The 26577-nt window shown below is 56.7% G+C and overlaps 1 protein-coding gene across 7 annotated transcripts in view; it reads right to left on the minus strand.

The window, feature by feature from the left end:
* The window catches only part of CNOT1 (CCR4-NOT transcription complex subunit 1), a 111701-nt gene that overhangs the window by 12915 nt on the left and 72209 nt on the right, over positions 1 to 26577 (minus strand). For 4 of the 7 annotated variants that reach the window (XM_064160600.1, XM_064160596.1, XM_064160598.1 and 1 more), the window contains exons 26-39: positions 25841 to 25957; positions 24508 to 24618; positions 22748 to 22825; positions 21511 to 21688; positions 20099 to 20229; positions 13659 to 13955; positions 12093 to 12233; positions 11883 to 11987; positions 11143 to 11262; positions 9844 to 10038; positions 7364 to 7506; positions 6778 to 6886; positions 5240 to 5409; positions 1865 to 2096 (exon numbers count right to left, since the gene is read on the minus strand). In XM_064160600.1, the coding sequence (XP_064016670.1) occupies positions 1865 to 2096; positions 5240 to 5409; positions 6778 to 6886; positions 7364 to 7506; positions 9844 to 10038; positions 11143 to 11262; positions 11883 to 11987; positions 12093 to 12233; positions 13659 to 13955; positions 20099 to 20229; positions 21511 to 21688; positions 22748 to 22825; positions 24508 to 24618; positions 25841 to 25957 (2127 nt within the window). The remainder of the gene's footprint in view (positions 1 to 1864; positions 2097 to 5239; positions 5410 to 6777; positions 6887 to 7363; positions 7507 to 9843; positions 10039 to 11142; positions 11263 to 11882; positions 11988 to 12092; positions 12234 to 13658; positions 13956 to 20098; positions 20230 to 21510; positions 21689 to 22747; positions 22826 to 24507; positions 24619 to 25840; positions 25958 to 26577) is intronic. The other 3 variants (XM_064160597.1, XM_064160599.1, XM_064160595.1) reach the window with 1 other exon arrangement.

The raw sequence follows: 26577 nt of genomic DNA on the forward strand, positions 1-26577 counted from the left end.
TGTGTGCAGCCTGCTCTAGGGTAGGGTGTCCCTGGGCATGGCAGGGGTTGGCACTGCCTGCTCCTTGTGCTCCCTTCCAGCCCTGCCTGATTCTGTGATCCTGTAATTGCTGCTTCAAGTAAGCACCAAGAGATAAGAAAGGAAGTGTGGCAAGAGTGAAGCAGGGCAGGAGTGCACTGAGCAGTGGGAATCCACTCTTCTGAAGCACACTACAAGGTACAAAGAAGTGAGGTGACACTAAATGGTCACAAGATCCACTGGAGCATTGCAAGGAGATGTCATGCAGTAGGAATGAGAGCAGGAAAAGGCTGGCTGCAAGACAGGGCATGAGGACGCTGAAGGCACATGAGAATTTGTTGTGTCAGTGAAGATCTTTAGGGCACACTTCAGAGCTTCAACTTCTTTTTGGTAGTGGCTGCTGCTAAACCTGCAGCACTTCGGTGTTAGCACAGAAACTGGAAGAGGAGACAGTGCAAATAGGCTGAGGCATGGACTTCTCTGGAGCTGCACTCAAGGAGGTGCCAAGAATACTGTGTCAGGAATCCCAGCAGGGTCCTCCGGGGATCATCCAGTTCATCCCCCTGCTCCTGCAGGTCACCCACAGCACCACAGTGCCCAGAGGGGATTGGAAGCTCTACAGAGAAGGAGACTCCACAACCTCTCTGGGCAGCCTGCTCCAGGCCTCCACCAACCACCTCACACCAAACTTTCTCCTCCTGCCCACATGGCACTTCCTGAGTGCCAGTCTGTGCCCACTGCCCTTTGGCCTGGCCCTGGGGACCACTGAGCAGAGTCTGGCCCCAGGCTCTTGCCCCCCACAGCTCCTTCAGCCCTTGCTGGGCACTGCTCAGCTGCCCTCTGGGGCTGCTCTGCTGCAGGCTCTCAGCCCCAGGGCTCTCAGCCTCTGCTGCTCCCAGAGATGCTCCAGGCCCCTCAGCAGCTCTGCAGCCTGCCCTGGACTCCTCCAGCAGCACCCTGCTTGGCCACAGGCCAGCATCAAGCCCTCCTCCCAGTGCCCCTTGTCCTCTCACCAGGCAACACTGAAAAAAGGCCTGGCCTCAATGCTTCCAGCAGCAACCTCAGCTGAAGCTCCCTTCCCAGATCTCATGTCTGAACAGACAGTTTGGGGCTACAGTAACTGCAGAACAGGATCACAGAGCCAACCAAGCTGGAAGAGAGCTCCAAGCTCATCCAGCCCAACCTAGCACCCAGCCCTGCCCAACCAACCACACCATGGCACTCAGTGCCAACCTAGCACCCAGCCCTGCCCAAACAACCACACCATGGCACTCAGTGCCAACCTAGCACCCAGCCCTGCCCAAACAACCACACCATGGCACTCAGTGCCCAGCCAGCCTTGGCTCCAACCCCTCCAGCCACGGCCACTCCACCACCTCCCTGGGCAGCCCATGCCAGTGCCAATCACTCTCTCTGCCAGCAGCTTCCTCCTCACAGCCAGCCCACACCTGCCCTGCCACAGCTTCAGCCTGGGGCCCCTTCTGCTGCTGCTGCCTGCCTGGCACCAGAGCCCAACCCCACCTGGCTACAGCCTCCCTGCAGGCAGCTGCAGGCAGCAATCAGCTCTGCCCTGAGGCTCCTCTGCTGCAGCCTGCACCCCCCCAGCTCCCTCAGCCTCTCCTCACAGGGCTGTGCTCCAGTCAAAGAGGTCACTCCTGAGGCTTTGGTGAGGAGCAGAAGTTCTGAGAGAGCTTCAGCACTAAAATCAGGTGCAACTGGGACAGTCAAGTGCCACAGAGCTGCAAGGTTCCAAAGGCTGCCTAGGATGGGTCAGAAGTGCTTTGGAATGGGGCATCAGCCCCTGCCTATGCTGAATAAGAAGCACCTTTCCTTCCAAGAGCTCTACCTGGCCAACGAAGGCGGAGAAGGCTTTGGTACTGTCCCGGCCGGCTGCAGCTGAATGGTAGAGGTTCACCCACTCCCTCAGCAGGTACTCTGCCTTCTCCCTCAGACCAGGTGGATCATCATACTCAGAGGCTTGGGAAATTCCTGAGTGCATCATGAAGTTAGGGCCTCCATGAGCACGGTCAATCATTGCTTCATAGTTTGATCTGACCACTTCCATCAGCTGGGGCAACCTAAGGGGAGAGAGCAGAGCAAGAGCTGGGTTAATGTTACTCCTCCTCCAGGAAGAGGCAGGAACTCAAAGTGCAGTCCTGGAGAGCTGGAAAGAAACAAAGCACATCTTTGCATCTTCCACTCCTCACTGGAAGAGCAGAAGTAAGCCCTCTCATCTATGGTGAGAGAAGGAATGCTGAAGCCAGGCTGGGTTGGAAGCTCTTCTCCAGTCCATCCAGAGCCCTGCCACAAAGTGCAGAGTCAGCACGTTTGCTGATGACACAGAGCTGGGGGGACTACATGGCAAGGACTAGATGATCTCTATGGTCCCTTCCAACCCTGACTGATTCTCTGAGTGGCTGACAGACACAGGAGGGTTGTGCTGCCATTCAGCCAGACTGGAACAGGCTGAGAGTTGGGCAGGGAAGTGATGTAGTGAAATTCAGCAAGGATAGAGTCTTGCACCTGGGGAAGAACAACCCCAGGGATCAGCACAGAGCTGCTGGAAGGCAGTGGAGGGGGAAAAAGGACCTGGGGGGGTCCTGGTGGGTGGGAAGTTGACCATGAGCCAGCAATGTGCACTTGTGGCCAGGAGGGACAGTCCCACTCTGGGGTGGATTAGAAGGGCTCTGGTGAGTAGGTTGAGAGAGATTCTCCTGTCACCCTACTTTGTCCTGGTGAGGCCACATCTGGAGTACTGTGTCCAGCTCTGGAGCCCTCAAGGACAGAGAACTGCTTGACAGAGTCCAGTGCAGAGGCATGAAGATGCTGAAGGGAATGGAACAGCTCTGTTAGGAGGAGAGCCTAAGAGAGCTGGGGCTGGCAGCCTGGAGCAGAGGAGACTGAGGTGTGACCTCAATCATGCTGATATGTGCAGGGTGAGTGCCAGCAGGCTGGAGCCAGGCTCTGCTGGGTGATGCCCAGTGACAGGACAAGGGGCAGTGGTGGAAGCTGAGGCATAGAAGTTCCATGAGGAGGAAGTTCTTCCCTGTGAGGGTGACAGAACCCCTGGGAACAGGCTGCCTCCCCCTCTGGAGATATTCAAAAGCTGCCTGGATGTGCTGCTCTGTGGCCTGCTCTAGGTGACCCTGCTCTGGCAGGAGGGTTGGACTGGCTGAGCTTTGGAGGTCCCTTCCAGCCCCTGACATTCTGTGAACAAAGCACCACAGAGATGAGACACAACTTCACTTTTCACCACCAACACACAGCAGCTTGGGCTGCAAAGGGCCTGAAAAGCTTCAGCAGCACTGCTGTGGCCTGAGGCATCTCCTGCTAGACCAGACTGCTCACAGCCCCATCCAACCTGGCTTTCAACACTGCCACCTTTGGAGCCTCCACAGCTTCTCTGGGCAACCTGTTCCAGTGCCTCACCACCCTCAAGGGGAAGAATCTCCTGCTAATGTCTCATCTGAACTCAGCTTCTACCAGTCTGAAGCCATCACCCCTCACCCTGTCACTCCATGCCTTTGTAGTAAGTCCCTCTCCAGCTCTCCTGGAGGCTCCCTTTAAGTACTGCAAAGCTCTAAGAAGGTCTCTCCAAAGTCTTTTCTTCTCCAGGCTCTCTCTTTTGCAGACTTTGGATGCCCTAAAGCCTCTAGCTGGAAGTGTCTAAGACAAGGTTGAGCAACTGAGTCTAGCTGAAAGGTCTCCCTGCCCCATGGCAAGGAGGTTGGAGTAGATGATCTCTCAGGTCCTTTCCACCCTCAATCATTCTCCGACTCGGTGATGCCTTGTTTGGGGACTCCACCAGCACTTCCTGTGCATCAACAGCCACTGCCACCACCAGCAGCAGCTTCTGGCTCCTCTCAAAGCAACCCAGAGTGCTTCAAGCTCTTCTCAGTGTCTGTCTGAAGCGCAGCAGTGATTGCTGCCACCTCAGCAATGGGAGGGCCTGCAAATCCCACAGAGGCTGTGCCAACATTTGCTGCCCAACCATCAGCACACAAAACACCACAGGAGGTTGGAGGATGATTGCTGCTTGTCCAGTCTGATGGCTTGCTCGTGATGAACACCCAGCTGCTGAAGATTGAAGCTGCTAAGGGCCTCAACTTGAGACAAAGCAAGAATCCAAGCCAGGTTCCCACAGCACCACGAGCACAGTGCACAGGAAGTGTTTTGGGTTCAACAACTCCATCTGATGTGAAGCTGTAGCTGCCCCCATTCTGACACTAAGCACAATAACCTACAGGTGACAACTTAAGTTAAGAGAGGACTGCAGCTAAAACTGTGAGACTGAATCACAGAGTCATGAAGGCTGGAAAAAGATCCTTAAGACTGAGTCCAGTTGGAACCTAACTACCATGTCCCTCAAACATGGTAGCCTGGAGAAGAGGAGGCTCATTAGGGACCTCACTGCTGCCTGCAGGGAGGCTGTAGCCAGGTGGGGTTGGGCTCTGGTGCCAGGCAGGCAGCAGCAGCAGAAGGGGCCCCAGGCTGAAGCTGTGGCAGGGCAGGTGTGGGCTGGCTGTGAGGAGGAAGCTGCTGGCAGAGAGAGTGATTGGCACTGGCATGGGCTGCCCAGGGAGGTGGTGGAGTGGCCGTGGCTGGAGGGGTTGGAGCCAAGGCTGGCTGGGCACTGAGTGCCATGGTGTGGTTGGTTGGGCAGGGCTGGGTGCTAGGCTGGCACTGAGTGCCATGGTGTGGTTGTTTGGCTAGGGCTGGGTGCTAGGTTGGCACTGAGTGCCATGGTGTGGTGGGTTGGGCAGGGCTGGGTGCTAGGTTGGCACTGAGTGCCATGGTGTGGTTGGTTGGGCAGGGCTGGGTGCTAGGTTGGCACTGAGTGCCATGGTGTGGTTGGTTGGGCAGGGCTGGGTGCTAGGTTGGGCTGGCTGAGCTTGGAGGTCTCTTCCAACCTGGTTGATTCTATGAAACCACAGCCCCAGGTGTCGTGGTCAAACCTTCCTTGCACACCTCCAGGCACAGGGACTCCACCACCTCCCTGGGCAGCTTGCTCCAATCCCTGAGCACTCTTACAGCAAACAAATCTTTCCTCCTCTCCAATCTAACCCTCCCCTGGCACAACCCCAAGCCCATTCCCTCTCGTCCTGTCGCTAGTTCCTCGCGAGAAGTGACCACCACCAACGCTGCCGCCGAGGTATTGCCCCTACAACCTCCAGATCCAAAAGCAGGAGAGAACTAACAGTGCCCAGAATGTCAACCTCACCCTTCAGGGGCATTTCCTCTGGAATGAGCATTGATCCTCATGAGTGTCTCGATGGTGTGGAAGAGGTCTGCCTCCGTCACGTGGGCGACGCTGCGCTCATCCACCAGCAGGATCTTGACCAGCTGCATGGCGAAGGCCACAGCCATGTAGTTCAGGCCATTCTCCATCGACTGCCAGGGGGAAGAGGAAAAGCAATTCAAGTTCAACCATCAACCCCACGGTGGCCCCACCATGGAGCTCATCTTGAGCTCTGCCTTCACTTTTGGGCTCCCCAGTTGAAGAGGGACAGGGATGTGCTGGAGAGGGTCCGGTGGAGGGCTGCGAGGAGGGGACTGGAGGGCTGCCTGATGAGGAGAGGCTGAGAGACCTGGGACTGCTCAGTCTAGAAAGGAGAAGGCTTAGAGGGGGTTTGATAAATGTTCATAAATATCTGAGGGCTGGCCAGGAGGCGGGGACAGGCTCTGCTCACTGCTCCCTGGGATAGGACAAGGAGCAATGGGTGCAAGTTGCAGCAAAAGAGGTTCCAGCTCAGCACAAGGGGGAACTTCTTGACTGGAAGGGTCCCAGAGCCTGGCACAGGCTGCCCAGAGAGGCTGTGGAGTCTTCTTCTCTGGGGCCTTTCAAGGCCTGTCTGAATGTGTTCCTGTGTGCCCTGAGGTGGATTGGATGGTCCTGCTCTGGCAGGGGGGTTGGACTCAATGATCCAGCAGTGTGCCCAGGTGGCCAAGAGAGCCAATGGCATCCTGGGCTGGCTCAGGAACAGTGTGGCCAGCAGGACAAGGGAGGTTCTTCTGCCTCTGTACTCAGCACTGGTCAGGCCACACCTGGAGTGCTGTGTCCAGTTCTGGGCCCTTCAGTTCAAGCGAGATGTTGAGGTGCTGGAACAGGTCCAGAGAAGGGTGAAGCAGCTGGTGAGGGGCCTGGAACACAAACCCTGTGAGGAGAGGCTGAGGGAGCTGGGGGTGTGCAGCCTGGAGAAGAGAAGGCTCAGGGGTGACCTCATTGCTGTCTACAACTACCTGAAGGGAGGCTGTAGCCAGGTGGGGTTGGGCTCTTCTCCCAGGCAACCACCATTGGAACAAGGGGACGCAGTCCCAAGTTGTGCTGGGGCAAGTCTAGGCTAGATGTTAGGAGGAAGTTGTTGGCAGAGAGAGTGATTGGCATTGGAATGGGCTGCCCAGGGAGGTGGTGGAGTGGCCGTGCCCGGAGGGGTTTGGGAAAAGCCTGGATGAGGCACTTGGTGCCATGGTCTGGTTGACTGGACAGGGCTGGGGGATAGGTTGGACTGGATGAGCTTGGAGGTCTCTTCCAACCTGGTTGATTCTATTCTATTCTATCTCCTTGGGGCCCTTCAAACCCCTGACATCCTGTGAGCCTGTGCTGAGATTCACAGATAGCACCGGGGTTGGATTGGTGTTAGATAGGATTGTCCTGTTCTGGCAGGGGGGTTGGACTCAATGATCTCCTTGGGGGGATCCCTTCCTAGCCCTGACATCCTGTGATCATTTTTCTCCCCCAGAAGGGCCCAGCTGCCTTACCTGAGCCAAGTGCAGGTCATACTGCTGCATGTTAACGAGATGGTTGCGGATGAGCAGCTCCACAGCCTCCACGTTGTACTTGTACTCATCTCTGCACTCGATCAGGCACCTGAGGGATTGCACTGCTTAGAAAGCACTGCACTTTAAAGCCACACTTCAAACCTCACACTTCACAAACTCTGCCATTTCACACACTGAGCCTCCTCTAAGGGAATGCTTAAGATCACAAGATCAGCAGCCTCAAGCATTTCTTGCCCCCTGCAGGAGTGGTGCCAAAAGGCCTTCAAGAGCTTGGGTTTGTCCTGCCTCTCTTCTGAGGCCCAAGGGGCACATCTGCTTAGCTGAAGCACTCCTTTATGACAGCATATAGAGATATTTGCTAGCAAGTATGGTTAAACCCAACCCCAGAGCATCCTTACTGCCCAGTTCCATAGTTCCTACCATGTTCTGAGCTGAAGCAGCAAGATTTGAACCAAGTTATTTTGTCTGTCCCAGCTGCAGCCGTGCACAATCATCAACAGGCACAGCAACAGCCAAAAGGTGAAGAAAAGATGAAGACCACAGCCCCAGTGGGCTGAGAACTGACCTAGTGATCTGCTTGTTACACCAGGGAGATCCATAGGCACGGCCATCCTGCAGAGCCTTCAGCACCAGCAGATGACACTCGCGATAGCGGAGCAGCAGGTCGGCGTCTGCCCCGCTGGTGGCATCCAGCAAGCCCTCTACAGCCTAGAACAGATGCAACCTGTTAGCAGAGGGGAAAAAACAAGTCCTCTTCCAAATCCTCACCAGCAAGAGTTCTCACCAAAAGACTCAGCAAGCATGCAAAAAAGCAGTGTGGTCGTTGGGAGGGCTGTGAGATGTAACCAGCTGCTCCGAACACAGGCCAGTGTCGAGCCACCCTCCTTACTCATCCCTGGGCAACCCATTCCAGAGTCCCAGCACTCCCCTACTGAAGAACTTCTTCCTCAGCTCCAGTCTAACCCTGCTCTCCCCCTCAGCTTCAAACCATTCCCCCTTGGCCTGCCTCCAGGTACCCTCAGCCAAAGTCTCTCTGCAGCATCACTTCAGACACTGGCAGGTAGCTCTGAGGTCCCCCTGGAGCCTTCTCCTCTGCAGGCTGCACATCCCCAGCTCCCTCATCCTGTCCTCACAGTAGAGCTGCTCCAGCCCTTCAATCACCTTTGTGGGCCTCCTTTGGACTTGCTCCAACACTTCCATGCCCTCCTTAGGTTGGGGACACCACAAGTGGATGCCTGGCCAGGATGAAGTGATTTTTCTCCATGGCAGCCCACAGGCTATTGTGCTTGGAGTGGTGCTGGCAAAGCACTGGTGTGCTGCCAACTGCCAAGCAGCAGCTGCCCAGCACCAAGGCTTTCCTTCTCCCACCTTGTCCACTCCACTGGTGGGTAGGCTGGAGATGGACAAGAAGCTGGGAAGCAGCAGAACCAGGACAGCTGCTCCAGACTGAATAAAGGCATAATGCCCACCACAGGACATTGTGCTCAGCACCAGCACTCAGGGAAAGGAAGATGAAAGGAGGCATTTGTGGCTCTGATGTCTGCCTTCCCAAGCAGATGTGACATGTGCTGAAGCCCTGCTTTCTGAGGAGGAGGCAGATGTGGGCCTGCTGAGGTGAGGCTTCTTGTTCTGGTTTGGTTGGTTTGTGCACACAGCAAAAGGTTTCCCTACCAACAGCCAGGATTTGAACAAACAAATCACTTCTCCTGCCCTCCCTTCGCTCTCTGCCTTGCATGAGAGCAGGGTGAGCAAGCAGCTGGAGGGACCACCAAAGCCTCAGCTTGGTAGGAGCTAGAAGGGACCTCTGGAGATCATCCAGTCCAACCCCCCCTGCTAAAGCAGGGCACCCACAGCAGCTTGCCAGCATCGCAGTAGCCAGGGGGGTTGGAAGCTCTGCAGAGACTCCACAGCTTCTCTGGGCAGCCTGCTCCAGGCCTCCAGCAGCCTCACACCAAACAACTTTCTCCTCCTGTTCAGGTGGAGCCTCTTGGGTGCCTCTTTGTGTCACACTATTCCTTGTCCTGTCCTTGGGCACCACTGAGCAGAGTCTGGCCCCAGCCTTTTGCCCCCCCACAGCTCCTTCAGCTCTGGCTGAGCACTGCTCAGCTGCCCTCTGGGGCTGCTCTGCTGCAGGATCTCAGCCTTTGCTCCTCACAGAAAAGCTTCAGGCCTCTCAGCATCTTCACAGCCTCTGCTGGACTCTGCAGCAGTTGTCTGCTTGGCCACAGGCCAGTGCCAGGCCACCCTCCACACTCATTTATCAGCTCCTGCAGAACAGAGTCCCTGAGTGTGCCTCTGTGATTCCAGCACCACTGTCTGCCTGTGGGGGTGGCTCAGACACTACCTTACCCTCCAGAGCACCCTGAAATTAAAGGCTACTCTGGAGTTCAACAGCTCCCTCCCTGCCACAAAAACGATGAAGGGAGTGGAACATCTTCCTTAGGAGGAGAGCCTGAGGGAATTGGGGCTCTGCTGCTTGGACAGGAGGAACCTGAGAGGTGACCTCATTCATGTTGATGAAGACATGCAGGGTGAGTGCTCAGAGGATGGAGCCAAGCACTGCTGGGTGATGCCCAATGACAGGGCAAGGGGCAATGGGTGGAAGCTGAGGCATAGGAAATTTAATGCCAACATGAGGAGGATTTCTTTCACTGTGAGAGTGACAGAACACTGGAACAAGCTGCCCAGAGGGGTTCTGGAGTCTCCCTCTATGGACATATTCAGAGCTTGTCTGGATGTGCTCCTGTGTGACCTGGTATAGTTCCTCTGGCTTTTGAGGTCCCTTCCAGCCCCTAGCATTCTGTGGAACATAGCCCCCCAAAGAGCCAAGACTCTGAAGCTGCTCCTTCCCACAGCTGCCACCTGCACAACACACCAAGGCACCACCGTGACCCCGTCCCGCTCTCACTCAGTGAATTGCTGAGACCCAGCTGGTCAGTGCCATTCCCCAAGCAAGCCTCAGAGAATGCACGAAGATAAACTAAGCAGCAAGACAGCCCAGGAGGCAGGGGAGCTGTTAGAGAAGAAAGAGCTGTGCTCACTCACCTTCTGCAGCAGCCCAAGAGCAGCAATAGCATCGCGGGAGTTCCGCGCCACCACCACGGCCTCCAAGAGGCTGCGCAAGGCTTGAGCTTGAGGATTCATGGCCAGGGTGTGTGGAATGGACTGCAGGTGCTGCTCCAGTTCTGTCATACACTTGTCATAGATCTGGGCCACATCATCTGTAGCCCAAGCTTGCTGCTTAAGAGAAAGAGAGGAAGAGTGATTTCTGCAGGGCTGCTTTGTGAGATCCAATACTGATTGGCTTTGCTGCTCAGAAGGCGGCAGCAGCCGGAACTCAGAGCTCCATGGCCCCGGGGTTAGCTGCTGAACACCCAAACAGGAGTGAACTAAGCTGTGGCAATGACTAGCAAGCACTTCTACCAGTCCTCAAGACCAAGCTGGATACAAAGACCTCTTCATTACTTCACCTGTGATGTCCTCCCCAGAGCAAACAGACCTGAATGAAACATTCCACTGCTACTGAAGCTCCAGGACCTACCCAGGAGTCGCAGGTCTTGCCCCAGTTTGGGTTAAGCACCCCTAGGACTGGATCTGTGGTTTAGCTTGCTGTTAGCCAGTAGGCAATTCTAGCAGTCTCAAGTCCAAGCTGGATACAAAGAGCTCTTCATTACTTCACCTGTGATCTTCTCCTCAGGGCAAACTGAGACCTGAACAAAGCATTCCACTGCTACTGAAGCTCCAGGAACAATCCAGGACCCCTAGGACTGGATCTGTGTGTTAGCTTGCTCTTAGTCAGCAAGCAATTCTAGCAGCCCTCAAAACCAAGTTGGATACAAAGATTTCTTCATTGTTTCACCTGTGATCTTCTCCTTAGGGCAAACTGAGACCTGAATGAAGCATTCCACTGCTACTGAAGCTCCAGGAACTACCCAGAACTTGCAGGTCTTGCCCCAGTTTGGGTTAAGCACCCCTAGGACTGGGTCTGTGGTTTAGCTTGCTGTTAGCCAGTAAGCAATTCTAGCAGTCTCAAGTCCAAGCTGGATACAAAGAGCTCTTCATTACTTCACCTGTGATCTTCTCCTCAGGGCAAACTGAGACCTGAATGAAGCATTCCACTGCTACTGAAGCTCCAGGAACAATCCAGAACTTGCAGGTCTTGCCCCAGTTTGGGTTAAGCACCCCAAGGACTGGATCTGTGTTTTAGCTTGCTGTTAGTTTGACATTAAACCAATCACATCTCCCAAGGACTGCTCACCAGCAGTACAACTGCCTGATTCTCACCAGCAAAGCAGACCTGCACTGCACCATTCACCAGCAGGAGGTTCATTCCCAGCTCCCTACCTTCATAGGCTGAGCCAAGAAGCCTGTAGGCTGAGTTAGGTCATTGGTAGGCAGGAAGCCAGGGACGTTGCGTGCAAACTCTTCATAAACAGCCAGCTGCTTGGGGTCCACTCCTCCAACCTGTGCAAGGGGAACAACATTTACCTCTCTGCTACTCAGAAATGAGTTTGTCTGCAGGTGGCTGCTCAGTCACATTCTTAAAGAGGGGCCAAGAGATCAGAAAGGAGTCAGCAGCTCTGTGGTGCATCTGTGGCTGCTACTTTTCCTAGGCTGGCTCCTGCCATGAGTTTCTAATGCTCTGCCAATTCATCTGGGGCTGCTTAGTCTGCAGAGGAGAAGGCTGAGAGGGGACCTGAGCAGTGTCTGTCAGTGTCTGAGGGCTGGGGGTCAGGAAGGGAGGGACAGCCTCTGCTCACCTGTGCCCTGGCACAGGACAAGGGCAAGGGATGGGAACTGCAGCACAGGAAGTTGCACCTCAACAGGAGGAAGAACTTCTTGAGTGGAAGTGTCCCAGAGCCTGGCACAGGCTGCCCAGAGAGGTTGTGGAGTCTCCTTCTCTGGAGCCTTTCCAGCCCTGCCTGGATGCGTTCCTGTGCCACCTGCACTGGATTCAACAACCCTGCCCTAGCAGAGGTTTGGACTCGCTCTCCAGAGGTCCCTCCCAACTGCTAACATCCTGTGACCACTCTGAGAAGGTGGAGAACAGCAGCACCAGAAGAGAGCTCAGGCCAAAGCCTCACCTTTAGCCGGATCTGCTCCGGCATCCGCTCAGCCTGGTAGGTTAACACCACCGGATCGCAGTAGCGCCGCCCCTCCTGCCTGGCATGCTTCCTGAGCTCAAACTCCTGGCAAAGGCAGAAAACACCCAACCACCAGAGTGAAGCTTTGGCCCGGATGGGCAGGAGCAGATAACAGGAGACACAAGCAGGAGAAGACAATCCCATACTCACAGTGGCAAGCCTCTTGTCCATCTCGGGGCCTGCCTTCTCCACCGCTGTCTTCTGGATGAAGCAGCAGGCCAGCTCACAGTTGTCCTGTGCCAGCTGGGCAGCTGCCTGCTCCATCATGTCCCTCTGCTGTGGGGAGGCTGCCTATTGGAAACCAGGACAATGAGTGGAAACCAGGACAATCAGTCAAGGCTGCAAAGGATCCCTTTGTATCCCTGCATGGCTGCCCGTACAGAACAGCAGCACCAAAAAGGAATCTCTTTGGGATGCTCTCTGTCTTGGCAGGCAGCACAGAACACATTTTGATCTGCATAGCTTCGAAGGTGTCAGCAAAGCAACAGGAGAGGCTGTTCAAGGAGGAACACAACAACAGGAGGTTGGTTCTCCATCTTTCTCCACCAGCTCATCTCCAGGGCACAACATTAAAGCTCTGAGGACAGGCTGAGAGAGTTGGGGCTCTGCTGTCTGGAGAAGAGAAGGCTTGGAGGAGGCCTTGGAGTGGCCTTGCAGGAGCTGAAGTGGGCTACAGAAAGGCTGGGGAGGGACTATGGACAAGGTCTTATCATGACAGGACGAGGGGGAATGGGTTTGAACTGGCAGAGGGGAGATTTAGACTGGATGTTAGGAGGAAGCTCTTTAACAGTGAGAGTGGTGAGGCAGTGGCACAGGTTGCCCAAGGAGGTTGTGGAGCACAGGTTGTGGAGCTCTTTACAGTGAGGGTGTTGAGACAGTGGCACAGGTTGCCCAGGGAGGTTGTGGAGCACAGGTTGTGGAGCTCTTTTACAGTGAGGGTGTTGAGACAGTGGCACAAGTTGCCCAGGGAGGTTGTGGAGCACAGGTTGTGGAGCTCTTTACAGTGAGAGTGGTGAGGCAGTGGCACAGGTTGCCCAGGGAGGTTGTGGAGCACAGGTTGTGGAGCTCTTTATAGTGAGGGTGGTGAGACAGTGGCACAGGTTGCCGAGGGAGGTGTTCAAGGCCAGGCTGGATGAGGCCTCGAGCATCCTATTCTAGTGGGAGGTGTTGCAGGGGGGTTGGAAGTGGCTGAGCTTTGAGCTCCCTTCCGACCTGAACCATCCTATGAGGCCCTGAGCATCCTGTTCTAGTGGGAGGTGTTGCAGGGGGGTTGGAAGTGGCTGAGCTTTGAGCTCCCTTCCGACCTGAACCATCCTATGAGGCCCTGAGCATCCTGTTCTAGTGGGAGGTGTTGCAGGGGGGTTGGAAGTGGCTGAGCTTTGAGATCCCTTCCGACCTGAACCATCCTATGAGGCCCTGAGCATCCTGTTCTAGTGGGAGGTGTTGCAGGGGGGTTGGAACTGGCTGAGCTTTGAGCTCCCTTCCAACCTAACCCCACTCTATGAACCCTTTCTTGCCCTCACGTTGGGTGATTCTGTGCTCCACAACCTCCCTGGAGATGTTCAAGGCCAGGTTGGATGAGCCCTTGAGCGACCAGCTCGAGCAGGAGGTGTCCCTACTTGGAACTCCCTGCCCCTTGAGCTCCCTCCCAACCTAACCCACCCTACGCCAGTCTCAGAAGCCTTTTCCAAGCAGGCTCCTTCGATGCCCTCTTACCCTGAGGGCGGTGGCGAAGCTGTTCTTCAAGTTGGTGGCGATGCTCATGAGCAGAGGCTCCCTGCAGGTGATCATGGCCATGCCGGCGGTCAGGTTGCGCATCATGTGGTGCGCGGCCACCCTCATGCGGGACTCCTCCGAGTCCAGGGCGAAATCCTTCCTGACGATCTGCTCGCAGGTGGTCATGGCGATCTTGATGGAGCGATCCACCACCGGGTGCACCAGCTCCTGCACCGCCCGCTCGATGGCCTGCCGCACGCACTGCTTCAGCTGCGGGTGCGCCTGGAACAGCGGGATCTGCGCCGGGGCACAGGGCACAGCCCGAGTCAGGGAAGGGACCAGCATGGCACCCAGTGCCCAGCCCAAGCAACCAGAGCATGGCACTGCTTCAGCTGCGGGTGCGCCTGGAACAGCGGGATCTGCGCCGGGGCACAGGGCACAGCCCGAGTCAGGGAAGGGACCAGCATGGCACCCAGTGCCCAGCCCAAGCAACCAGAGCATGGCACTGCTTCAGCTGCGGGTGCGCCTGGAACAGCGGGATCTGCGCCGGGGCACAGGGCACAGCCCGAGTCAGGGAGGGACCAGCATGGCACCCAGTGCCCAGCCTAGCACCCAGAGCATGGCACTGCTTCAGCTGCGGGTGCGCCTGGAACAGCGGGATCTGCGCCGGGGCACAGGGCACAGCCCGAGTCAGGAAGGGACCAGCATGGCACCCAGTGCCCAGCCTAGCACCCAGAGCTTGGCACTGCTTCAGCTGCAGGTGCGCCTGGAACAGCGGGATCTGCGCCGGGGCACAGCGCACAGCCCGAGTCAGGAAGGGACCAGCATGGCACTGAGTACCCAGCCCAAGCAACCAGAGCATGGCACTGCTTCAGCTGCGGGTGCGCCTGGAACAGCGGGATCTGCGCCGGGGCACAGGGCACAGCCCGAGTCAGGAAGGGACCAGCATGGCACCCAGTGCCCAGCCTAGCACCCAGCCCAAGCAACCAGAGCATGGCACTGCTTCAGCTGCGGGTGCGCCTGCAACAGCGGGATCTGCGCCGGGGCACAGGGCACAGCCCGAGTCAGGAAGGGACCAGAGCATGGCACTGAGTGCCCAGCCTAGCACCCAGCCCAAGCAACCAGAGCATGGCACTGCTTCAGCTGCGGGTGCGCCTGGAACAGCGGGATCTGCGCCGGGGCACAGGGCACAGCCCGAGTCAGGAAGGGACCAGCATGGCACTGAGTGCCCAGCCTAGCACCCAGCCCAAGCAACCAGAGCATGGCACTGCTTCAGCTGCGGGTGCGCCTGGAACAGCAGGATCTGCGCCGGGGCACAGGGCACAGCCCGAGTCAGGGAAGGGACCAGCATGGCACTGAGTGCCCAGCCTAGCACCCAGCCCAAGCAACCAGAGCATGGCACTGAGTGCCCAGCCTAGCACCCAGCCCAAGCAACCAGAGCATGGCACTGCTTCAGCTGCGGGTGCGCCTGGAACAGCGGGATCTGCGCCGGGGCACAGGGCACAGCCCGAGTCAGGGAGGGACCAGCATGGCACCCAGTGCCCAGCCTAGCACCCAGAGCATGGCACTGCTTCAGCTGCGGGTGCGCCTGGAACAGCGGGATCTGCGCCGGGGCACAGGGCACAGCCCGAGTCAGGAAGGGACCAGCATGGCACCCAGTGCCCAGCCTAGCACCCAGAGCTTGGCACTGCTTCAGCTGCTGGTGCGCCTGGAACAGCGGGATCTGCGCCGGGGCACAGCGCACAGCCCGAGTCAGGAAGGGACCAGCATGGCACTGAGTACCCAGCCCAAGCAACCAGAGCATGGCACTGCTTCAGCTGCGGGTGCGCCTGGAACAGCGGGATCTGCGCCGGGGCACAGGGCACAGCCCGAGTCAGGAAGGGACCAGCATGGCACCCAGTGCCCAGCCTAGCACCCAGCCCAAGCAACCAGAGCATGGCACTGCTTCAGCTGCGGGTGCGCCTGCAACAGCGGGATCTGCGCCGGGGCACAGGGCACAGCCCGAGTCAGGAAGGGACCAGAGCATGGCACTGAGTGCCCAGCCTAGCACCCAGCCCAAGCAACCAGAGCATGGCACTGCTTCAGCTGCGGGTGCGCCTGGAACAGCGGGATCTGCGCCGGGGCACAGGGCACAGCCCGAGTCAGGAAGGGACCAGCATGGCACTGAGTGCCCAGCCTAGCACCCAGCCCAAGCAACCAGAGCATGGCACTGCTTCAGCTGCGGGTGCGCCTGGAACAGCAGGATCTGCGCCGGGGCACAGGGCACAGCCCGAGTCAGGGAAGGGACCAGCATGGCACTGAGTGCCCAGCCTAGCACCCAGCCCAAGCAACCAGAGCATGGCACTGAGTGCCCAGCCTAGCACCCAGCCCAAGCAACCAGAGCATGGCACTGCTTCAGCTGCGGGTGCGCCTGGAACAGCGGGATCTGCGCCGGGGGACAGGGCACAGCCCAAGTCAGGAAGGGACCAGCATGGCACCCAGTGCCCAGCCTAGCACCCAGCCCAAGCAACCAACCAGAGCATGGCACTCAGTGCCCAACCTAGCAGCCAGCCCTGGCCAGCCAGCCTCACCATGGCACTCAGTGCCCAACCTAGCAGCCAGCGCTGGCCAAGCAATCAGAGCTTGGCATTGAGTGCCCAGCCTAGCACCCAGCCCAAGCAACCAGAGCATGGCACTGAGTGCCCAGCCAAGCACCCAGCCCAAGCAACCAACCAGAGCATGGCACTGCTTCAGCTGCGGGTGCGCCTGCAACAGCGGGATCTGCGCCGGGGTACAGGGCACAGCCCGAGTCAGGGAAGGGACCAGAGCATGGCACTGACTGCCCAGCCTAGCACCCAGCCCAAGCAACCAGAGCATGGCACTGCTTCAGCTGCAGGCGCGCCTGGAACAGCGGGATCTGCGACGGGGCACAGGGCACAGCCCGAGTCAGGGAGGGACCAGCGTGGCACCCAGTGCCCAGCCTAGCACCCAGCCCAGCAACCAGAGCATGGCACTGAGTGCCCAGCCAACCAGAGCATGGCACTGAGTGCCCAAACTAGCTCCCAGCCCTGGCCAAGCAACCAGAGCATGGCACTCAGTGCCCAACCTAGCACCCAGCGCTGGCCAAGCAACCAGAGCATGGCACCCAGTGCCAACCTAGCACCCAGCCCAGCAACCAGAGCATGGCACTGAGTGCCCAGCCAACCAGAGCATGGCACTGAGTGCCCAAACTAGCTCCCAGCCCTGGCCAAGCAACCAGAGCATGGCACTCAGTGCCTAACCTAGCAGCCAGCGCTGGCCAAGCAATCAGAGCTTGGCATTGAGTGTGCAACCTAGTACCCAGCGCTGGCCAAGCAACCAGAGCATGGCACCCAGTGCCAACCTAGCACCCAGCCCAGCAACCAGAACATGGCACTGAGTGCCCAGCCAACCAGAGCATGGCACTGAGTGCCCAAACTAGCTCCCAGCCCTGGCCAAGCAACCAGAGCATGGCACTCAGTGCCCAACCTAGCACCCAGCGCTGGCCAAGCAACCAGGCCACGGCACCCAGTGCCAAATCTAGCACCTAGCCCTGGCCAAGCAATCAGAGCATGGCACTGAGTGCCCAGCCTAGCACCCAGCCCAAGCAACCAGAGCATGGCACTGAGTGCCCAACCTAGCACCCAGCCAAAGCAACCAGAGCATGGCACTGAGTGCCCAGCCTAGCACCCAGACCAAGCAACCAGAGCATGGCACTGAGTGCCCAACCTAGCACCCAGCCCAAGCAACCAGAGCATGGCACTGAGTGCCCAGCCTAGCACCCAGCCCAAGCAACCAGAGCATGGCACTGAGTGCCCAGCCTAGCACCCAGCCCAAGCAACCAGAGCATGGCACTGCTTCAGCTGCGGGTGTGCCTGGAACAGCGGGATCTGCGCCGGGGCACAGCACACAGCCCGAGTCAGGAAGGGACCAGCATGGCACTGAGTGCCCAGCCTAGCACCCAGCCCAAGCAACCAGAGCATGGCACTGCTTCAGCTGCGGGTGCGCCTGGAACAGCGGGATCTGCGCCGGGGCACAGGGCACAGCCCGAGTCAGGAAGGGACCAGAGCATGGCACTGAGTGCCCAGCCCAAGCAACCAGAGCATGGCACTGCTTCAGCTGCGGGTGCGCCTGGAACAGCGGGATCTGCGCCGGGGCACAGGGCACAGCCCGAGTCAGGAAGGGACCAGCATGGCACCCACTGCCCAGCCTAGCACCCAGCCCAAGCAACCAGAGCATGGCACTGCTTCAGCTGCGGGTGCGCCTGGAACAGCGGGATCTGCGCCGGGGCACAGGGCACAGCCCGAGTCAGGAAGGGACCAGAGCATGGCACTGAGTGCCCAGCCTAGCACCCAGCCCAAGCAACCAGAGCATGGCACTGCTTCAGCTGCGGGTGCGCCTGGAACAGCGGGATCTGCGCCGGGGCACAGGGCACAGCCCGAGTCAGGGAAGGGACCAGAGCATGGCACTGAGTGCCCAGGCTAGCACCCAGCCCAAGCAACCAGAGCATGGCACTGAGGGCCCAGCCTAGCACCCAGCCCTGCCCAACCAACCCCACCATGGCACTCAGTGCCCAACCTAGCAGCCAGCCCTGGCCAGCCAACCCCACCATGGCACTCAGTGCCTAACCTAGCAGCCAGCGCTGGCCAAGCAACCAGGCCATGGCACCCAGTGCCAAATCTAGCAGCCAGCCCTGACCAAGCAATCAGAGCATGGCACTGAGTGCCCAACCTAGCACCCAGCCCTGCCCAACCAACCACACCATGACACTCAGTGCCAACCTAGCACCCAGCCCTGCCCAAACAACCACACCATGGCACTCAGTGCCAACCTAGCACCCAGCCCTGCCCAAACAACCACACCATGGCACTCAGTGCCCAGCCAGCCTTGGCTCCAACCCCTCCAGCCACGGCCACTCCACCACCTCCCTGGGCAGCCCATGCCAGTGCCAATCACTCTCTCTGCCAACAGTTTCCTCCTACCACCCAGCCCAGCTGCTGAAGCTTGGCCTGCAAGTTGGAGGGTTGCAAGTGGGAAGGTCAGGGTGGGGAGGGATTACTGCCAAGGTCTTGTAATGAGTGGATGAGGAGGGATTGGGTTTGAAGTGGAAGAAGGGAGATTGAGGATGGATGTTTAGGAGGTTCTTTAGAGTAGGGGGTGGTGAGACCCTGGCACAGGTTGAGGGTGGTGAGACACTGGCACAGGTTGCCCAGGGAGGTTGTGGAGCACAGAATCACCCAATGTGATCTTTGATCACATTGGGTGATTCTGTGCTCCACAACCTCCCTGGAGGTGTTCAAGGCCAGGTTGGATTAGACCCTGAGCAACCTGTTCCAGTGGGAGGAGTCCCTGCCCATGGTGGGGGGTTGGAACTGGCTGAGCTTTGAGGTCCCTTCCAACCTAAATGGTTCTATCATTCTATGAGGAACAATTTCCTCCCCAAAACCCTTTTGGAGCAAGAAATGGCCTCCACTTGTGCCAGGGAAGGTTTAGGTTGGACATGAGGCTTCCCTGCAACTTGTTTTGGAGCAAGAGGAAATGGCCTCCAGTTGTGTCAGGGAATGTTCAAGTTGGACATGAGGAACAATTTCTTCCCTGCAACTTGTTCTGGGGCAAGAAATGGCCTCCAGTTGTGTCAGGGAAGGTACAGGTTGGACATGAGGCTTCCCTGCAACTTGTTTTGGAGCAAGAGGAAATGGCCTCCAGTTGTGTCAGGGAAGGTGCAGGTTGGACAGGAGGAACAATTTCTTCCCTGAAAGAGTTGTCAAGGCCTGGGTAAGGGCAGCAGTGGAAGCCTCCATCCCTGGAGGGGTCTCAAAGCTGGTGGAGATGTGGTGCTGGGGGCCATGGGGAGGGGCTGGGGGGCCGTGGGGAGGGGCTGGGCTAAGGCTTGGACCTGCTGAGCTTTTCCAAGCATACCAATTCAACCCTTCTCTTACACCACCTGTTTGTAAATCCTGACACTGGGACAACCTGACCCATTTCCTTCCACAGCTGCAGCTGTGAGCCTAGCTCAGGAGCTAAGTGACTCTTCACAGAGCACAGCAGCTCCTTCAGAAGCAGCTGACAGAAGCACACTGGGTGATGTAGATGTCACAGCACAAAGATCCCCTGACCACGTCAAGCTGTTGGGCTGCCCGGGGAGGTGGTGGAGTCGCCATCTCTGGGGCAGTTCAAGGCAAGGTTGGACGTGGCACTTGGTGCCATGGTCTAGCCTTGAGCTCTGTGCTAAAGGGTTGCACTTGATGATCTGTGAGGTCTCTTCCAACCCTGATGATACTGTGATACTGTTACCCACTACCCACCCCTGAAGCTCTCCACTTGTAGCCCTCACCCTCCCCTTCACTTTTCAGAGCTGACCTTCCCAACAAGCTCCACCTGCCAAATGGGCTCTGTGGCAAAGAGCTCCTGCAGCAAAGCACACAGCAGCTGTGCCAACTCACCGTTGGGTTCAAGGTGATGTGTGGAGCCAGACCCCCTAAGGAGTAGACATTGATGTCGTGGTAGCTGTACTGTGGCTGGGGAGGAACTGTGGCTGTGCAGGTGGTGCTGGTGGCTGGGGTCGTAGAAGCAGCTGTGGAATGCAAGAAGGTTTTGGATTGAAGCACGACTCAAAAGCAAATGGCAGGGTGGATGCTTATCTCACCACCAACACTGACACATTTAAGAGGCTTCCTGACCTGCAGTTTGATCATGAGGGCCTCAAACTCATCTGGGCCAATTTTTTTTGTCTTCCAGATTAATTAGAACCAAACTTGACGCCAGCACATTTGGACAGAGCTGTTTGTGTGACCACATTCAGCCCCTCACATCTAGCTTAGAGCTGATTCTGCTGTTGAGTCCCTTCTAAGGAGCAGCTACACACAGCAGATGGACAATTAGTGCTCAGGATGCTCTCCATGGCCTGCAAAAACCTGCTCCATGAATACTTCTAACACTGCACCTGGAGCACTGGGCTGGGCTCTCCGACTCAGGAGAGACAGGGAACTGCTGCAGAGGGGCCAGGGCAGGCTGCAGAGCTGCTGAGGGGCCTGGAGCAGCTCTGGCAGCAGCAAAGGCTGAGAGCCCTGGGGCTGAGAGCCTGCAAAAGAGCAGCCTCAGAGGGCAGCTGAACAGTGCCCAGCAAGAGCTAAAGGAGCTGTGAGAGGCAAGAGGCTGGGGACACTCTTGTCAGTGGTGCCCAGGGACAAGGGGCACAAAGTGGCAGCCAGGAGGTTCCATGTGGGCAAGAGGAGGAAGTTGTTTGGTGTGAGGCTGCTGGAGGCCTGGAGCAGGCTGCCCAGAAAGGATGTGGAGTCTCCTGCTCTGCAGAGACTGCAAACCCAGCTGGGTTTGTAATTCTGGGCAAGCTGCTGTGGGTGCCCTGCTAGAGCAGGGGGCTGGAGTGGATGATCTCTAGAGGTTCCTTCCAGCCCCTACCATGCTGGGATCCTGTGACAGTGAGCTAACAGCAGCCTGTCACAAGAGAATCTCTGCTATTGCTCTAGGAGGATCTGCTTGGATTCTACGCCTGTGTAGCCACTTCTGTTCTTACTTAAACCCAAGGGTTAAGAGTCAAATGGTTCTAGAAGCTTCCCAAGGAATTTAGAGACCTTTCCTATCACTTTCTACCACAGCAAGAACCCTACACAACCTGAAGAGACAGGTTCCACACATTACAAGGGAGCAAGCTGCTGTGGGTGCCCTGCTGGAGCAGGGGGATGGACTGGAGGATCCCCAGAGGTTCCTTCCAGCCCGACAGCACCAACCAGGTGCCCCCCACCACATTCAGCAACCCTTTGTGTTTGCCTGGGCAACAGCAGAACCTGCCTTGTGCTTCTCCAGTGGCTCTGGCTGCTCCAGGGCCTGCACTTACTGGTGGTTGTGATGGGTGGCAGCTCCTCTGGCTGCTTCACATCCTTCTTTGGAGCAGAGAGTTGCTCATCCAGGTTTTTCAGGCGGTCTTTATCCTTCAGCAGGTTGCCAGGTTTCAGCTCATTGATGTCCAGTGCAAGGTTCTTGCAGAGTACCTCAATCTCAAACTTCAGATTCAACTGCAACAAAATAATTCCAGTTTAGGTTATGGTCCAAAAGGAAAAAGGCCTGAAAATGTTTCTTGGGCTGCTCCCAAGCTTCCCATTGAAACCACAGGACTTTTAGAGGCTTTAGTAGCCACAGAGGAGCAGACAAACACCTTGCATGCTGACCTCAGAGGAGAAGAGAGTTTCATCCAAGCTCTACCAAATCAAGCAATGCCCAATTCTCCCCAGGCTACAGATGTGCAGCTCCACAGATGCACACAACTGTCAGGAATGGACCTGAGGGATCAGCCAGCTTCAACCCCCACTGCCATGGGCAGATGTGAGACAGAATCACACAGCAGCTGTGGGGGTGGAAGGGACCTCAGGGATCAGCCAGCTCCAACCCCCCTGCCATGGGCAGATGTGAGACAGAATCACACAAGTGTCAGGGTCAGAAGGGACCTGAGGGATCAGCCAGCTCCAATCCCCCTGCCATGGGCAGATGTGAGACAGAATCACACAAGTGTCAGGGTTGGAAGGGACCTGAGGGATCAGCCAGCTCCAACCCCCCCTGCCATGGGCAGATGTGAGACAGAATCACACACCTGTGGGGGTGGAAGGGACCTCAGGGATCAGCCAGCTCCAACCCCCACTGCCATGGGCAGATGTGAGACAGAATCACACAAGTGTCAGGGTTGGAAGGGACCTGAGGGATCAGCCAGCTCCAATCCCCCTTGCCATGGGCAAGGACACCTCACACTACAGCAGGTTGTCCAGAGCCACATCCAGCCTGGCCTTAAACACCTCCAGGGATGAGGCTTCCACCCCCTCCCTGGGTAACCTGTGCCAGTCTCTCACCACCCTCCTGCTGAAGAACTTCTTCCTAACATCCAACCTGAATTTAACCACCTCTATTTTTACTCCATTCCCCCCCAGTCCTGTCACTACCTGACACCATAAAAAGTCCCTCCCCAGCTTTCTTGTAGCCTGCTTCAGCTATTGGAAGGCCACAATTTGGTCCTTCACAACATCCTCTGCTTGAGGTCAAGCAAACCTCACACTGAGCACAGAAAATTAAACCCAGGTGGTTACTTTTAGATCATGCTCTTGGTGTAGCTCAGCTAAAACATTCATAATTGCCATTGTCCATGGGTTTGGAGGTCTGAAGACCTGCAAGAGAGAGGGAGAGAAGAATTAAGACACATTTCTTGCATGATTTAATTTACAACTGGTTAAGGTTTGAAATGTGAAGTTGTGTGGATACAGCCAAAGAATCACAACGAAATGACTCAGGCTGGAAGGGACCTCACAGATCATCTACTCCAATCCCCCTGTCACAGGCAGGGACACCTCACACCAGTACAGGTGGCTGAAGGCCTCATCCAGTCTGGCCTCTGAACACCTCCAGGGAGGTTGTGGAGCACAGAAGCACAGAATGGGATCAAAGATCCCATTCTGTGCTTCTGTGCTCCACAACCTCCCTGGGCAACCTGTGCCAGGCTCTCCCCACCCTCACTGCCAACAATTGCTTCCTCCTCTCCCAGCTCAGTCACTCTTCCCTTGTCCTGGCACTCCCAGCCCCTCCCCAGCTCTCCTGGAGCCCCTTCAGGCACTGCTGTCTCTCAGGACACTTCTCCAAGCTGAATATTCCCAACTCTTTCAGCCTGTCCCTATAAGGGAGGTTTTCCAGCCCTCTGGAAGAGTTTGTACAGCTGCAATTAGGGTAGAATTCAGTACTGACTGCAACTATATTAGGAAGCTAAGCTGAGCTTTAAACAGGGAACACAATGACCTGGTCCTGCTGAGAGATCACTTCTGTGCCAAGCAGAACTGATGAGAGTTGCTCAGGGACAAACTAAGGGAGGGGAATTAAAAATCACATCAAATAAGTAGATTCTAGAAGCCCTTTAATGGGATCTTTCCAATTCCCATCTTCTGCTCAAGCACAGCATAGCTAAGGGCACTGACTCAGACTGCAAAGATCACACAAGAGAACCATGGAATGGGTTGGGAAGGATCTCCAAAGCTCATCCAGGCCAACCCCTTGCACTCAGCAGGGACATCCTCCACTAGAGCAGGCTGCTCACAGCCCTGTCCAGCCACACCTTGAATATCTCCAGGGATGAGGCCTCGAGCACCTCCCTGGACAACCTGCTGCAGTGTTCAAGCAGCCTCCTGGGGCAGAGCTTGTTCCTCACATCCAATCTCCATCTGCTCTGCTCTCATCCTAAACCACTGCCCCTGCTCCTGTCCCTGCAGGCCTTTGGGAACAGTCCCTCTGCAGCCTTCTTTGCAGCCCCCTTCAGGTACTGAGAAGGCAGCTCTAAGGTGTCCCCAAGTCCCTCAGCCTAAACTAGAGCAGGCTGCTCACAGCCCTGTCCAGCCTCACCTTGAAGATCTCCAGGGATGGGACTTCAACCCCCTCTCTGGGCAGCCTGCTGCAGTGTTCCAGCAGCCTCCTGGGGCAGAACTTGTTCCTCACATCCAATCTCCATCTGCTCTGCTCTCATTCCAAACCACTGCCCCTGGTCCTGTCCCTGCAGGCCTTTGGGAACAGTTCCCCTGCAGCCTTCTTTGCAGCCCCCTTTAAGCACTGGAAGGCAGCTCTAAGGTCTGCCCAAGTCTCTTCTGCAGCCTGAACAACCCCAGCAACCTCAGCCTGTCCTCGTAGCAGAGATGTTCCAGCAGGTCATTTATTTTCCCCCACAAAGAACTTCTCCACTTTTAAGCCCTTTCAGCCCTTTTATTCTCTCCCTGAAACTCTCTCAGTGTTCACTTTTGGAGCTAAATTACCTCTTGCAAGGTTTCTTTGGCCACTCAAGCACTAAGCCTGGCAGCACAGAGCCACTTACCACGCTCCTGACGCTGGATTCTAAGACTTTGGCAACAAATGGCACCACATAAAGCAGCTCCTGCTGGCCCTTCACGTAGGCTTCCAGCAGCAGAGATTTCACATCCAAATCCTGGAAAACACAATGAGTGACAGGGGAAACACTCAGTACACTGCCAGAACTGCAATTCCAGGCTATTTCCATCTGGGATAGATTGGCAAGGGGGAGCCAAGCTGATCCTTTCCCCTTTTCAGCACATTACTGTTTGGACAGACACACACAGAAATGTATTCATTAATTCTGGGGAAGAATCAGAGAATGGTAGGGTTGGAGAGGACCTGTGGAGATCATTGAGTCCAATCCCCCTGCTAAAGCAGGGTTATCCAAGGCAGGTCACACAGGAACACATCCAGGTGGGTTTGGAAAGTCTCCCAGAGGAGGAGACTCCATAACCTCTCTGGGCAGCCTGCTCCAGGCCTCCAGCAGCCTCACACCAAACAACTTTCTCCTCCTGCTCAGCTGGAACCTCCTGAAGGGTTGGGAGCTCTGCAGAGACTCCACAGCCTCTCTGAGCAGCCTGCTCCAGGCCTCCAGCAGCCTCACACCAAACAACTTTCTCCTCCTGCTCAGCTGGAACCTCCTGGGTGCCACTTTGTGCCCATTGCCCTTTATCCTATCACTGGGCACTACTGACAGGAGCCTGGCACCTTTATCCTGCCCCCCACCCCTCAGGTATTTACAGACACTGATCAGGTCATAGAACTAACCAGGCTGGAACAGAGCTGCAAGCTCAACCAGTCCAACCCAGCACCCAGCCCTCTCCTGTCAACTAGACCATGGCACTGAGTGCCTCATCCAGGCCTCCTCTCAGCCTTCTCCACACTAAGCAGCCCCAGGGCTCTGAGCCTTCCTCCACAGCAGAGATGATCTAGGTTGGACTCCAAAATCTCCTTGGGTTCCTACCAACCCCTAATATCCTGTGATCCTCATAGCCTCTGCTGAACTCTCTCCAGCAGTTCCCTGTCTCTCTGGAACTGAGGAGCCCAGAACTGGACACAGCATTCCAGATGAGGTCAGACCAGGGCAGAGCAGAGTGGGAGGAAAACCTCCCTGGATCTTCTGGCCATGCTTTTCTTGCTGCATCCCAGGATATCACTAAGCACAACTCAACTCCTACCTTTCCTGTTACACATAAATCATTACAAGTCTTTAAACGATCAACTCTGAAGGATATTTTCTTCTCAGCACACAAAAGAGAGGCACCAGGAAGGTGATCAAACTCCCCACAGCCTGTGCCACTGCACAGCAGCGTGCCAAGGGATGCCAACCCAGTGTGGCAAGGCAGAGGGCTCACCGTGTGCAGGATGGGTTTGTTCTTAGCCAGTGTAATCATGCCCAGCCAGTGCCCGAGGTTCTTCAGCAAGGATCGGTCTGAGAAGTTGGCTGCAGCCTTATCTGATGTCAGCAGCACCTGATGGAAACAGCCAAAACTGACTTCAGCAACGAGGAGAAGTTCAGCAGCCTCCAACCACACCCAGCAGCTCAGCTGACTCCAGTTCGCCAGCGACCCTGTGCTCAGCTTGGCTCACCTTGGAGATCATGGAGCTGAGCAGGGTGGAAGAGAGCTGCAACATCATCCAGCCCAACCTGGCACCCAGCCCTGCCCAACCAACCACACCATGGCACTCAGTGCCAACCTGGCACCCAGCCCTGCCCAACCAACCACACCATGGCACTCAGTGCCAACCTAGCACCCAGCCCTGCCCACATAACCACACCATGGCACTCAGTGCCAACCTAGCACCCAGCCATGCCCAACCAACCACACCATGGCACCAAGTGCCAACCTAGCACCCAGCCCTGCCCAAACAACCAGAGCATGGCACTCAGTGCCAACCTAGCACCCAGCCCTGCCCAACCAACCAGAGCATGGCACTCAGTGCCAACCTAGCACCCAGCTCTGCCCAACCAACCACACCATGGCACTCAGTGCCAACCTAGCACCCAGCCCTGCCCAACCAACCACACCATGGCACTCAGTGCCAACCTAGCACCCAGCCCTGCCCAACCACACCATGGCACTCAGTGCCA

The sequence above is a fragment of the Pogoniulus pusillus genome, chromosome 20 (genome assembly GCF_015220805.1).
Source record: "Pogoniulus pusillus isolate bPogPus1 chromosome 20, bPogPus1.pri, whole genome shotgun sequence".
Classification (NCBI taxonomy): Eukaryota; Metazoa; Chordata; class Aves; order Piciformes; family Lybiidae; genus Pogoniulus; species Pogoniulus pusillus.